The sequence below is a fragment of the Protopterus annectens genome, chromosome 5.part1, assembly GCF_019279795.1.
Source record: "Protopterus annectens isolate FY-2018-M chromosome 5.part1, PAN1.0, whole genome shotgun sequence".
NCBI lineage: Eukaryota > Metazoa > Chordata > Ceratodontiformes > Protopteridae > Protopterus > Protopterus annectens.
In genome coordinates, this window is record NC_056736.1 from 531640498 (window position 1) to 531655845 (window position 15348).

The 15348-nt window shown below is 39.5% G+C and overlaps 1 protein-coding gene across 2 annotated transcripts in view; it reads left to right on the forward strand.

Annotated features, from left to right (window-relative positions):
- The window catches only part of GRAMD1C (GRAM domain containing 1C), a 961713-nt gene that overhangs the window by 825732 nt on the left and 120633 nt on the right, over nucleotides 1-15348 (forward strand). For both annotated transcript variants that reach the window (XM_044073151.1, XM_044073150.1), the window contains one exon: nucleotides 10904-10994. In XM_044073151.1, coding sequence (XP_043929086.1) covers nucleotides 10904-10994 — 91 coding nt within the window. The remainder of the gene's footprint in view (nucleotides 1-10903; nucleotides 10995-15348) is intronic.

Sequence of the window (15348 nt, forward strand, 5' to 3'; positions counted from 1 at the left end):
TCTGAAGACATTCCCACTGATGCCCCATTAGGGAATGACTTTGACAGTACAGTACTGTGTGTCTATGCTGTTACATGCAGCCAGTCATGGAGGCAAATGCATGAGGAAGGCAGCACGGAGAAGAGCAGCTAGACCCTACACCTCCGTCTGGGATTAGTAATGTGGCTACTTCTGAGAGGGAGCTGGTCAGTAGCAGCAATGTCTGATCAGAGCCTCAGCTGGTGAAAGGTGTTGGACTTTCCTTGGAAGGTGATACTTCTATGGAAGAGTTAAGTGGTAGTAATCAGCCAGAACTGAGGCACCACTGGTATACAGTACCAAATTCCTTTTGAAGAAGAGCTACAAAGGGTCATAGAAACCTAGTAGGCAAGTTCTGGGACCATGAGATGCCTTGCCATATTCACATTTAGGAAGACCCTTTTCAAACACTAAATATTGCTTACCTTCCAAATGAGCAGGGCTGTACATAATAACCCTGGTATAAATTTATGTCTACTCATCCAGTCATCAAGACTAGCCTTAAAAGTAGTACTCTGACCTGTAGTAGTACCTTATTCCATAAGCTAGGAATGCATTGAGTTAGGAACCTGTCTCTCCTGCAAATCTTATTTGTTGGTGTAGATTTAGGTACTTTGTGTGGGTATTTGTAGAGCTGTTGGTTTTGCACAGAAATAGGACTGAGTCTTTCATGGCTCAAAGAGCAAGAGTGTAGGCTATTCAGTCTTGATAGTCTATTGTGGTAGTTGAAAGTTTTAAGACCTTTAATTCTCTTGGTTTGAAATCTCTGTGGCCTTTCCAACTGAGTAATATGCTTGGATTTGTACATAACAAAGGTGTCATTGCATTCAATGATGGGTCTGATACGGGAAGAGTACAGTGGTAAGATACCTTCTTTGGATCTTGAAGACATTCCCCAGGAAATAATATGGTCCAGACAGAAGGATGTCTAGACTATTGTAGCAACATAATGATCGAAAGACAGAGGGTTATCTACATAAGTACCAAGGTCTCCTATGACCAAATCTGTCTGAAGAGGAATAACACGTACAATATATGAAGTGGGAACAACTTTTCTGCCAAATGCTACTATACTGCACTTTTCATTTATTTTGAGACCATTTGTGATGCACCATATATGTGCGTATTCCAGCCTGTGCATCAGTGGATGAGAGGATAACAGTGCCCTGTTTTTAGGCATCAGCAAGCTTGGTCAGACTTTTGAGATATTGGCTTGGATGTCTGCAAAGTAAATGCCAAACAGGAGAGGGCCTAAAACTGACTCTTATGGTACCCTATTAGTTACAATTTTACATTCAGAAAGGGAACCAGCAACTTTGACAATTGTGAGATGTATCGGATAGCCAAATTACAATCTAATAGACAATGTAGGAATTTACCTTAAGCTCGTCTCATTTCTCAATAGTACCAGCATGGGGGATAGTGTCAAAAGACATGGTCATGTCAAGATAAGCAATATGCACACGATGACCACTGTCCACTTCCCCTGTAACCTTCTCAAAGAAGCTTTTTAGCTTCAGGAGATGGGATCTGCCCTTCACAAAATCAAACTGATTAGGATCTAGATCAGTTAGGTTGCCTATATCTGCATAAATAAGTTCTGCTATATGTCCCATGCTTTGCATATAAGGCTATTGAGGCTGATAGGTATATAATTAATTTATAATTACCCTGGTCTGTAGAAGGACCACCCATCCTGTAGATAGGCCGGGGTTGAAAAGTTAAAGCAGAGGCTCAAACACTGCATACATGGCACTAATGAGAATGCAGCCTGGTATGTTGTCCCATCCCGTGGTAGTACTATTTTTAAGTTTTAAGCATTACATTTTAATGTTCTGACATAACTGAAGAAAGTTTTGCAGTTTCCTTCTGAATCCATACCAATCTTATGTTTGTAGTGTGCTTTACATTTTCAAACTGTGGTGGCATGGCACATTTCAATGTAGTCTTGAGGTAGGCAGATGGGGATTTCTGCTACTTTTCATCATTTTCCTTCATTTGTTGTATGGCTTATTAATACAGGAGTTCCACCAGAGAGGCATATTCCTGAATATACCCTTATATTTACAGTGGCTAGGTGCTGGGGGATGAATGCAGCAAGGGATTCAGTCCATTTGCAAGAGATAGTTGGGAATTTTGAATAGGTGTTCTACACACTGAAGTACGTTTACCTTGGAGAAGTCCCTAAAGATTGTTTCATTGAGTGGTGGGGTGGTGCCACTAAGTATGACAGAGATAACGACTAATTTGTGGTGAGATTTAACCAGGGATGAGGAGATGTGAAGTAGGGTGCAGGTGGAGGCTAGGTTGGTAAGGACCAAGTCAAGGATTATTAGAGCCTCTAGTGGGTAACTTTACAATTTTCTCCAGTGCATTGGTATTAATGAAGTCTAGGAAATGCTGAGTGTAGCCATACCTCTCAAAGGTACAGATTTTTGCAGAATGCCCAGATTTTCTTGTCTTATATTTTTGGTCCATTTTTCATAAAATTGTGGTTTTCTGGCAAGTCATTAAATACTGAAGTCAGAAAATAATGACAGATATTTGCGTTTCAGACTTCATACCCTTCAGAAAATTGTTGCTAATGGAAAATTGCTTAGTCTGTCAGCATTTTAAGTTTGTAAGAACAATATTTAAAAATTGTCCCTATTTTTGGGCCTTTATCCCCCCACTATTTATGGCTTTGTCCAGATTTCTTGTTCTAAGAGGTTGAGAGGTATAAGTGTAGCTATTTGTAGATGTGTAAGTATACCAATGGATGCTTAGGTAATTTAACTCTCCTATTAATAAGGTATTTGATTTGATATTTGATGCCTCAATGTTTTTGAGGAAATTTCTCTGAGCTTTGGGTGGCATTGAAGGGGATCTGTAACTTGCAATGTTGCAAAGGTTGGGTTTGTTAAAGGTGATTTGGATCTCCCGAGGTCTAAGTTAGGATTGTAGGTAATTTGATGTGAAGCAGTGGTGTTTCTAACAAATATAGATTGTTCCTGCAGTTACACAAAGGTCTGAAAGCATTCTGGGCATGAAACCCAGGTACAGAGGGTGTGCTGCCATTGCACTGAAACAATGCCTCAGTAACTACACAAGTATGAATGTGTTTCACTTGCAGTAGAGCCTCAAGTTCTGGCATCATTCTATTCAGACTTCTTGCATTGACTAGTGCCACCTTGATGTTGTCCAAATTTCAGTTTGAATTGTATATGCAGGAATGTCCAGTAGAGGGGATTTTGCCTAAATAAATGAACTATAGGAGTAGCAAAGGCTTCAACCAGTATGTGGAAGCCCTGGTATGACAGATGTGAACCATCCCTGGTGAAACAGGAAGCCTTACATACCATATCATCCCATACTGGATCCTTTTAGAGTGATACCAGCTACGTTGTCAATAAAGTCAGTTATCTTGTCTTTGTATGAAGGCACCATTTTTGGCAAAGGCAAGATACCATTCAAGACCAGGGTATTTCCTGTGTCTAACACATGCATAGTAAGTTCCATCATGTCTTTCTCACTCTCTCTGCATGTCCCTCTGGGTGGAGCACCTCAGGTCATTCACTCCCATATACGCCACCACTAGGTCATATTCTTATTTGGCTTAAGGGACCTCAGATCCCTTGTAACATAACACATCCTGGCACTGGAAAAGCAGCTTACAGTAACCTTGTCCTTGTTTGGTCTGATGAGTGTAGAAGCTGTATGCCTTAAAGGGTCATTTATGACTAAAATATATCCTTGTGTTAAAGCAGACTTAGTGGGAATTTTTGGCATGGGCCTGCTTTCCTGATGACTCTTGGGTGAGCTTTGTGGATTTGTAGTATGTGTGAGTGGAAGAGGAGTAGGTGTTGCCATATGTGCCAGGTGCTGGAATATTTTACTGCGATTTCTAGGAGGATTTGGCAAGTTTTTCTTTACGGCATCAGCATATGCTATGAGTCTAATAATGTGTTGACTGATGTGTTGTTGCAGACATCAGCAAGGAGGAATTAAGGTATGCTCATCTCTCAGACTCTACTTTACAGGAAATGAAGAGGTAGCTGAGGAAGCTGCAGATTGTCATGGGCAGAGGGAGTCCCTATACTGGGACAAAGGATTGTTGGACAGGAATGGACCCCTGAAGGAGGGCTAAAGGGAGTTAGTAATACAGCAGTTGGTAGTATCCAGGGTCTCCTGCTTGGCACCTCTGGCCACAGCCCATGATATTCATTTTGAAGGCTATTTTGACATAAAGTGTACTAAAAACAGCTTATGTAGAATTTATATTGGATTTTAAAGGATATAAAAAGGTACTCCAAGATCTATGACTGGAAGGCTGGCAAGGCTGGAGGCAAAGACAATGCTGCTTTGATACCTTTTTCTGTTATTGAGGGACCATTTCAGAGGATATCCATGGATATTGTGGAACCTCTTGAGTACACAATGTTCCATAATAGACTGTAGTTGTAGTTTATGCCACTAGGTAACTGGACATGGTGGCTCTATATTGCATTGGAGAAGATATTTTCAGTAGAATTGGTTTTCTGAGGGAAATACTGATTGGTAGGGATGACAACTTTGTCAGACCTGGTGGCATGTTTGTGGAAGTGTTGTGGGGTGAAGCATCTAAAGACCTACCCCCTACCATTTACAGACAAATGTTCTGGTGGAGAAGTTTAACTTTACAATGAAGACCATGTTAACTGCATTTGTAGACCAGTTAAAGAAGGCATAAGACAACTGTCTTCCCCATCTTCTCTTTGCATACAAGAAGGTACCTCAGGAATTCACATTTTTTTTACCCTTTGAGCTGTTCTTTGGTCACAGGGTATAGGGGCCTCTGGATTTAAATGTTGATGAATAGGAGGGTGAGTTGGATTCCCACAAGGACCCTGTTGAGAAGTAAGTCCTAAACCTCAGGACTAGGCTTACAGAGCTCATGGGAATGGCTCAGGATCACCTAGCACATGCACAATAGTACCAAAAGGTCTGGTATGACAAGACAGCCCGTGGATACAACCAAATGCAGGCTGCCTGGGGTGGCCCCTACAACATTGTAAAAATGTGTGTAATGTTAGATATATGATAGAGTTGCCAGGCAGAAGCACAAACATTGTCATGCTAACACAATTAAGCCTTATCATTACAGAGAGACCCTGGTATGTAGTATCTGCACTGAGCTGCAGGGAGAGCCAGAGTGGAATCTTGAAGCAGACCTCTTCAGTGAGGCTTAATCTGACACCTTGGTTTCACTTTTTGTGGGTTCAGGAAATCCAAGATATGTTGCAGGAGTTTGGAAATATGCTTACTGGTAAGCCAGAGTTTACTCAACTGGTAGAGCACCACTTAGGCACAGAACCGGACTAGGCTTACAGAGCTCATGGGAATGGTTCAGGATCACCTAGCACATGCACAATAGTACCAAAAGGTCTGGTATGACAAGACAGCCCGAGGTAGAGAGTATTCCTATTGGATACAACCAAATGCAGGCTGCCTGGGGTGGCCCCTACAACATTGTAAAAATGTGTGCAATGTTAGATATATGATAGAGTTGCCAGGCAGAAGCACAAACATTGTCATGCTAACACAATTAAGCCTTATCATTACAGAGAGACCCTGGTATGTAGTATCTGCACTGAGCTGCAGGGAGAGCCAGAGTGGAATCTTGAAGCAGACCTCTTCAGTGAGGCTTAATCTGACACCTTGGTTTCACTTTTCTTGGGTTCAGGAAATCCAAGATATGTTGCAGGAGTTTGGAAATATGCTTACTGGTAAGCCAGAGTTTACTCAACTGGTAGAGCACCACTTAGGCACAGAACCTCAGCAACCTATCAAACAATCTTCCTACAGGGTACCTGAAAGGGTTACACAAACTCTAGAAAGAAAAATGAAGGACATGTTGGAAATGGGAGTAATCCAGGAGTCCAGCAGTCCCTGGGCCTCTCCAGCTCTGCTGGTGTCAAAAAAGAATGGCAACACTTAGTTCTGTATGAACTACAGGAACTTGAACAATCACAAAATATTCAGATCCCTACCTAGTAACCAGGACAGATGAAACCTTACAGCAGCTAGATGGGGTTAATTATGTAGCAATCATTTACGTGAGCAAGGGTTTCTGGCAGGTACTCTTGACACCTGAAGCTAGGGTGAGGTCAGCATTTGTGGCCTCATTTGCATTATAAACATTTACAGAAATATCTTTTGGTATTAAGAGTGCCCAAACAACTTTCCAAAGGCTGGTAGATCATATCCTAGCAGGAGATTATAGATATTTGCTAGAAGACCAATGCCTTATCCATTAGGCCACTCGGACCTTAAGCCCTTTCTTACCTGAATGGTATTACCAACTACAAGCTGATGCTGGGCAGAACATATGCAACATTACAGAAATTGTTAGACCACTGCAAAGAGTAAGGCTGACTATCAAGGCTAGCAAGTGTCAGGTGGGGATGGCAGAGATAACTTATATGGGTTACAAGTGGGTGGTGGAAAGATTAAGCCTAAATCTGCCAAAGTTGAGGCTAGTCAGGCATGACCCACTCCTACTACCAAGAAACAGGTGAGGGCATTGTTAGGGACAGCAGGGTATTAGAGGAGATTTGTACAATAGCTACACTGCTTACAGGAAAAATAGAATATATAAGGTTGTCTTGATATCAGCCTGTGTGAAGACATTTCAGTAGCTCAGGAATGTTCTTAGTGGACCAGGGCCAGTCTTTAGTTATTTGGTGCCCTAGGCAAAAGGGCTCCACAGCACCCCCACACCACCTGGTGCCCCCGTCCTGGTCTACCTACACCATCCAGATTACTGGAAAAGCACCCCTGCTAGAACGGCACCCTAGGCGGCTGCCTAGTTGACCTATGCCTAAGGCCAGCTATGTAGTGGACTTATGTCCAGTCCTGATTTTAGTCAAGGACATGTAGATGCTTCTAACTATGAGTTGGGGGTCTTTAATTAGCCATGTTTCCTCAGAGTGAGACAAGCTCTCTGTTCAGTACTTGAAGAACAGATTTCAATCCAGGGAGGAGTCTTATGCAACCATAGAGAAAGAAGGCTTGTGTACAGTATAGACTCTGCATAAACTATGACTCTTTTTGTACATCAGAAAGTTCATTGTGGTTACAGACCATAATCCTTTAAAATGGTTACATAGTACAAATGTAACCTCTTAGATTGAGTTTAGCTTTGCAGTCCTATAATGTGTCTATCCAGTATTGCTGTGGTAGTGCCAGTAGTAATGCAGATGAGTTATCTGGGAAAGGCATAGGGTAATAGACCAAAAAATTGCACTTTTGTCTTAAGCACTATTTCTTGAGGGATGCCTCCAGAAGACTTTGTTGAAGTACTTTTTTGGAGTAAAGAAATATGAATCTAGAGCTAACACCTGGCTAAATGAAACACAATTGTAGCCTGTTCTTATTGTATGTATTTTTGATGTCTTTTCCCTTGGTCATTGTATGCCTGGCTTTTTTTCTTAGGTCAGTTGAAGATCAGTTGCAGACCATTTACTAAAAATGGTACTTCAGTTTGTCAGTCGGCTCCATTGACAAAGGGGGACAAAGGCTGACTATGATTCAAATTATCTGACTTCAAGTAGCAGCTCTGACTCCTGCTGAAATGAGCAGGGGTAATTAAGGAGAGGACTAACACAGAATAACTCTGTTAAATGCTAGATTGTAGCAGTGCATGCCTTGGGCACACTGTCCCATGCCAGAGGTCCTCAATGGATACCAGAGACCACATGGGAGTTCTGGTCTTTATGGGGTGCAGGGCAGTCTTCAGGGTTTCCTATGTCACTTGCAGAAATGAATGAACTGCCCTCAAAGACTCCCATTGCATAGCAGAACGTGTCTCTTGTTAATGGGCATATGCTGTGGGGCTTAAGGATTAAATAATGAAAACTCCACTGGGTCCCTAAATGATGGTCTCTCTGTTTCCTCTTATGCCCAGTGAAGGGGAGATAAATTGACCAAATTGTCAATGTGTGTGTGTGTGTGGGGGGGGGGGGGGTTAATGGTTAGCAAGCAAAGCTGGAGGAAAAAAGTAGCAAAAATGTTATTGTAGTTTATCATGGATTCTTAATGTTGAATGTATATATTTGGGGATCTTGACATCAAAGTCCCTCTTGTTTCTCCACAGGAAAATGTATTTCTATAAGTCTCATTACTATGATAAACCGCAGGACAACTCCTCGTCTTCTGGTTTATAATTTCAAGGTTGTATATTTACATGGAGCTGTTTTTTAAGTGTTCCTTCCAAGATGCAATAAGTGTCCTAAGCTGCATTTGATATTTTGTAAATCAGCCTTTAGACTTCACTCCCGTAGCCCAAGTGCATAGCATGTCAGGAACACAATTATCATTTAGCACCCCCACAAATGCCTGCAGGTACTCATCAAGGCTTTTTGACATCAGTACCTGGTGTCTCATGTTCAGAACCTGCATAAGAGTTCAAACAGACCTAGCATTATGATAAAAAGTTGCAGTATATTTACTTATTAAAACATTTTAATTTGTCTTATCTGATTTTTCCTAGTACATTATTAGTTTTGTAAAGTGCTTAGTAAATAAAAACTAAAAATATGAGCAGAAGCTTGAATTTGTGTAGGTGATTTGCCTGGGTCTGTTACTTCATGAGTGTGACTTATCATTACACTGTTAAACTAGGAATTATGGGATCTTTATCCCCGGTCATGAATAAATAGTGGGGCATGACAGGGCCAACTGTGAATGATGCAGCTGTGAGTTCTGAACAAACAAGGATTGGTTCAAAGTATTACTTTTAGTAAAAGCATCCTTGAATCAGTGCAGAGATCATTTCAAACATAAACTGACAAATGCAGTTATACTACATATTTGAAATGTCTTAAGCAGATAAAAGGTGTGTTATCAAAAGACTGTGGCTTCCTTTTATTATACTGACAGTTCTTTGTCGATTGTGATGAATGTTTCATTATGTAAGTGCTTATTTGAGTTAAGTGTAAAGTTCTGCCCCAGGGTGCATTTGTAATTGTAGTGTGGGCAGGTCTCCAGCTCAGCTATTAGTTCATTTAATTCTTGGTTTCTTTTTTAAAATCCCCATACACTATGATGAAGCACATATGCCCGAATATGCCACATATTCTTGTCTTGCCTACAGCATAAACAAATTGTATTTTCTCTTTTTTAAGCTGGTGTTGTTAAACTTAATGTATTCCCTGACTAGATGTGCTATGAAGCCTAACTGATGCTCTGCTCTTTTTCTGTGCCCTACTAACCAGCACTTTGAGAAGCACCACAGTTTTTAAACGGATAAAAATGAGGTGAGCTTGAAGTCTCAATAGCATCCAGCAAGCTAAGCAAACCAAGGTTAATGGCTAATGGTCACGTACCAAAATAGGCATGTTATACTGAGGTACCTTTGGCAGCCTGCTTAACACTTGTTAGTTTCATACTTATTACTGGGAAGCAGGGCTTCACTTCCCTAAATCTTATTTTATTTTTTACAGGGGCTGTAATAATTTTTGGCACAGTCTTAGGTTTCTGTAGGCCTTTGCTGCAATACAGTATGTAGTGTAAAACTCAACATTCTGTTTATAGCCAGCCTATCTCTGTGCCACATATTCTGAGCATATTTGACTGTCGTACAGCAGTGAGACTTTGCTGAAAGTGCTGCAGAAGGAAAAGTGGAAGCAAACTTGTTTTCATTTTAATTTTTGTTGGATTAAAAACATATCAAAATATTGCATTTTAGATCTTTTGAAAACTGTGCCTATACAAAAGCATAAAATGGCAGGAGTTAGCATTCAGAGACATTTTCTAAAAACAGAAACTGACAGATGAGGTTAGCATTCATGGTCAGTATGCATGCTGTACACACTTAGCAACAGCTTAGTTGTAAAAGGGGATGTCTGCTGTATATGACTTCTGCCGAATGTGCTTCATCATTAAAAGAAAATAAATTAAACAGAAATGTAGATAAATACCAGTTAGCCAGTCTAGTTTGGTCCTCCCTCCAGTTCCATAGATGGTAGCAAGATGAGTCTTTTTTATCTCTCACAAGAAAGTGCATTATATCTGCCCTCTGCGTACATACTTTACTATTTTTACCCCACTTTCCCTTAAGCAGCATTGCTCCATGCTTGAACTCTCTTCTCCAGTAAAAAAAAAAATCTTCACATTTATTTTCACTAATCCACCACATTCATTCCCGATGTGTTGTCCTTTGTCTTGTCACAAGTTTCTTTTTGTAATATAAGTACTATTAACTGTTGGGTATATCCTTGTGGTTACTAATGTTTCTAGCATACTCCCTCTCTCCAAGGGTTTATAGTTTCTTATTAACTCCCAATATAATTCTGACTACCTCCATCCTGTCTGTTCTTAGAATGTCAGTGCTGAGTGTTGCATGCAATGCAGCAGATAAGATTTTAATCAGTTTTATGTACAAAAAGGCAAGCTAATTTCTATTTTTGGTGATTCCTTTTCCTATGCCATCTAATGTTCTTCAGTGGCTTCTTGACTTAGTTGACATAACCATCCAGACCTTTTTTCTGTTAAAAGCTCTTCTCCAGCTATATACCAATTTTCCTCATCTTTGTTTCTTGCACATTATTGTGTTGAACTTTTCTGCTCAGAACTTGATACCATACTTCTGACTACTTTGTTTACCTTGCCAAATTTTTTATCCTTGTTTTTTTGCATTGACCCTGTCGCAGAATTTTATGTCATTGCAGGAAGCATACCTTTACTTCCAGATCATAGCATACATAATGCCACTTTAATGTCATTTGAAATTAGTTTGTCTAAATCTGATACTTTCAGCTAGGTGTATATGTGAATAATGAAACTGAATTTTCATATATATGCTACCATTATAAGTAAACCAGCAGAAGATTAAAATACTGTTTTTTTCTGGCACCTTTCTTTCAAGTATATTTGCAGAAGGAGAACATCACATGGACAGAAGTCAGCTTCGGGATCTAAAAGAACTTTTACTGGACTCTATTGGACTTTTGGAACAGGTACAAATGCACTGAAAAATATTCTGGCTGACTTTAAACTGTAGAAATGAAAGTTAGACAAAAAAACTCCAGGAATGCAAATTGTTCCTTCCTCATTAAAGCAGTGGTATGTTTGTGAAACATAAATTTTGGAATGATGGTACAATCCACATCCAGAAGCAACTTGTAAATGGAGATATGATAACTGGATTTCATACACATTGGCAGAATATTCTGTACCACTGCAAAGCACAGAACTTGCAGATAAGTTTTAATATTTGAAATGGGGTGCACTATCACAGTACAGTACTATGTTATTGCACATGGTAAAGCTATGAACAGAAGACATGCGGTAATCAATTTGTTTGTTGCAGCTAGATCCTCCCACTGCCATTTCCTTTACATCTTTCATACATGCCATTAAATCAAAATGTTGACCTCTCATCAATAATAGCCCCTGGCAGTTAATTTCAGTTTCTCACTACCCCCTTTCTATAAAGTAATATTTCTTCATCACCATCTTGGACCTGGCCCGTCCGCCCCTTCCTCCTCCTCTGCCTTTCCCCGTGAGCTCATCCTCTTGTTCTGCATCTATTCTTTTTTGTCTTGAAAGGTAGAAGAGATGGTTTTCAACTCTAATGCTACAGCAGAATGTTTTAAATGAGGCATTTGGGCAACAAATGGTAACAGCACCCCAGCCATGCAGTTGACAAGAAGAGGGTAATAAAAAAAATAAGGAGAACCAAAGCTGACCATGTGAAGCACAGATGTGGAGCCATGTATGTATGTAGAGAACAATAATCCTTAGCTAATTATATTAAATTACTGACATCCATATGGTGTGATTAGCCTGCTCGTTGGCTAATTATATTAAATTACTGACATCCATATGGTGTGATTAGCCTGCTCCTGGTTTAATAACGAAATGCACTGTAGTCTACTAGATAAGAACATCTTGCTTTAAAAGACTGCAGGATTCAGCATCCAAGCTGCTGTTCTTACTTAGAATATTTGTTAGCTCCGCATCTCTGTAACCTAGACTGATGTCCAGTGTGTGTATTTATGACATTATGGTTTGGTGCTTCCTTTACTCACCTTTCTGATTACTTTCTTTTTTTTTTTTTTTACTTTAAATATTTTTATTTGAATATCGTTTATAGTAACATCTTGAAACTATAAAAGAAAAAAGCAATATAATACAATCATATAGCTATATCTTCATAACATTATGAAACTGTTTACAGCTGTGTCTACACAGTTTAAAATAATGTGAACATTGTATTCATTATTTATTATATTATTGAGTATTTATGTCCATTTTCTCCAGTATTTCCATTACTGTCATCCATGTGTTGTAATATGAAGTAGTTCTTGTTGGTTCTATTCTTCAGTGTAGAAATTTCCATGCGACCAACTGTTAAGGCAAGATTGTATCTGATTATTTTCTAATGGTTCAAAAGTGGCTACATAATAACTGACTGTCTAGGAGCCAAGCTGACCGACTCCATGATGAAGCTCAAAGGCACTATCTATTATCTAAATATGGAGCGATGGGATGGGTATTGCGTTGATATTATAACACATATTTCCAAAAAACACAAATCCCACAAAAGAAGACCACTTCAAATTAGACAGGATTAATTAATTTATTGACGCTTCTGGTACCTCAGACTTTTGCCTTCTCATGGAATGCTACATTGATAAATCCCATATATATATATATATATATATATATATATATATATATATATATACACACACACACACACACACCAAGTATCAATCAAATAATTAAAGAATCGATTATGGGAAAACCAATAGTCTTTAAACAAATGCAACCTAATTACACTTATAAATATGTGTAAACATATACAAATATTAGTGTACAAGTATTAATACATACCTGAAAATTGAATAAATAAATAAGTTTCCTATTTTAAACAGTTAAATTATTCTCTAAATTCATTCCATTAGGAAATAATGTATGATTAATAATCATCCTACTTTTAAGTCTACTAAGTTCCCTTTTAAAATTTCCCCTATTAGCCTCAGGTTGTGCCAGGACACAAAAAATGGCTAGCTACAGGACTCTCCAACTTCTGCCTTCTAATATCACCCAGATTTTCTAAAATCCGAACTTTTACCTTCCTGGTTGTCTGTCCTATGTACCAACATGTGGGATGACAACCACAACCTATCACATAAATCACCCCACAGCTGTTACAATTATAAAATTCATTCGCTTTATAAAGCTTCCCATTAATTTTACAACCATGTAAATCCCTAACCTGGTTACACACAGAACAATTCCCACAATGATAACTACCCACTTTCCTGTCCAACATACCATAGTTTCCACCACTAGAAATTTTTTGATTCAGTAATTCTTTGAGGTTATTGTGTCTCCCATAAGAAAAAGTAATATGTTTTGGGAACAAAAAGCAGCCTATAGAATTGTCTTTACTAACAATTTCCCAAGCCTGCCTCACTATCCTTTCCAAAATGGGGGAAAATTCAGAATATCTGGTGACGAAAAACATCCTTTCATCACCATCATCCTCCTTCACTACTTTCCCACTAGATTGTTCCCACAACCCCCTAGTCCGACCCCCTACCTCCTCCAAAACTCTAGCTCTTGCCTTCTGGAGAACACTATCAGCATAACCCCGTGCTCGCAGTCTAACATATACCTCATTCAAATAATTCTCTTTATACTTTGATTCAGAGGTATTATTAAAAATCGTCTTAAATTCTCCGTATGGCAAAGATTCAACTAGGTGAGGGGGATGCATACTGGTAGCATGTAAAAAAATTGTTGACAGCAGTGGGTTTCCTAAATGATCTATGTTGAATCCTCCGCCTAGCATCAACATAAAAAACTACATCCAAAAATGAAATACTATGTCTGTCAGTACTCCAAGTAAATCTTAGACCATGCAGGTTGTTGTTAAGTAAACACACAAATTCCAAAAATTTCTCTTCCTTACCATTACAGATGAACAACAAGTCATCTATGTATCTTTTGTAACATATTACACTGTTCAAAAAATGCTCCTTCATTTCACACTGAGCTAATCGAAGGAAAGACACTGAACAAACTCGGAACTATAATATATAACATTAAGTATCCTGTTTTTTGCTTATTTTGTTCTTTATTTCTTTGTTATTTATAGCACTTTGTGTACTGTGTATTTTTCTAGCTAGTTTCACTGTGTGTGAGGTATTAACTGGAAATTGTCCACTTTTATTAAGCATCTGTTGGGTTGTTTGTTTCTGATAACTTGTTGCAGTTAAACTCTTTTTTCTAGAGGCTCCTTTAGCTGTTTAAAACTTTCATTTAAAGGCTCACTGCTGCTTTTCAGCTGTGAGAAACATTTCTGCAGTTTGGATAGTTGGTGGCTTTGCAGTTGCCCGCCCCTAGTGTAAATTTGATCTGGGACCCTCCTCCCAGTCTAGTGTCATTAACTCATTCTACCCAGTACAGGGAGAACATTTGAGAAGGCCAATCAGCTTAGTTTCTGCTACTCCTTTCTCTCTTTCCACTAAAAAAAAAAAAAAAATTTCCAAGCTTGTTTCCTGCCTTTCTTGTGGGTAATCTAGCCTGGATATAGATTTGCTGTGTCCAGGACTATTTGTAGGCTTCTAGGCCCCCAAGCCTTTCTGTGTTGGAGGGAAGCCTTCCAGCTTAATTTTGTTTCTTAGAACTAGCCAGTTTTTTGTTTCAGTACTTGTTCAGAACTTATTGTAAGCACTAAATAAGCTACAAATTACTACAGCACTCAACTTTCCTCACTGTCTAGAGGAAAACAGTTTCTAGTACTTAAATAAGCACCTATCCAGGCATGTCTAAGGGTCAGCCCCCGGTGTTTTCTCCTGTCTACCTGATTAATCTGGGCATCTTGGAGCAATGCAGTAATTGCCTCATGTACATAGACAACCCTCTCCTCCTACCACCCAACACTACAACCTGTGAGAGATGCACTTATATAGCCAAACTGGAAGCAAAGCTCTCTTCACCCAAGACTGGACTAGACAGTCAAGAGGAGAAGGTAAACACTTGCACCACACCACACTCAGCACATAGTCCCTCAAAACCTACACCACCAAAACACACACATAGAAACACAAAACACACACCTACATTCGCAGAGGCTCTCAGTAAAAACCTGCCCAAGCAACAGGGACCTCCAAAGCAGAAACACAAGCAACCTCCACCCCCCCAACACAACCCAAATGACACATAGCCCACAAACTCAGTGTGCCACTCAACCACAGCCCATAAGGCATAATAAGAAGTTATGTACCTGCCATAACGTTCCATGTTAGTTGTCTTCTCTCGCCTTCTTGCTTGCTGGATGGGTTCGGAGCCGATCCT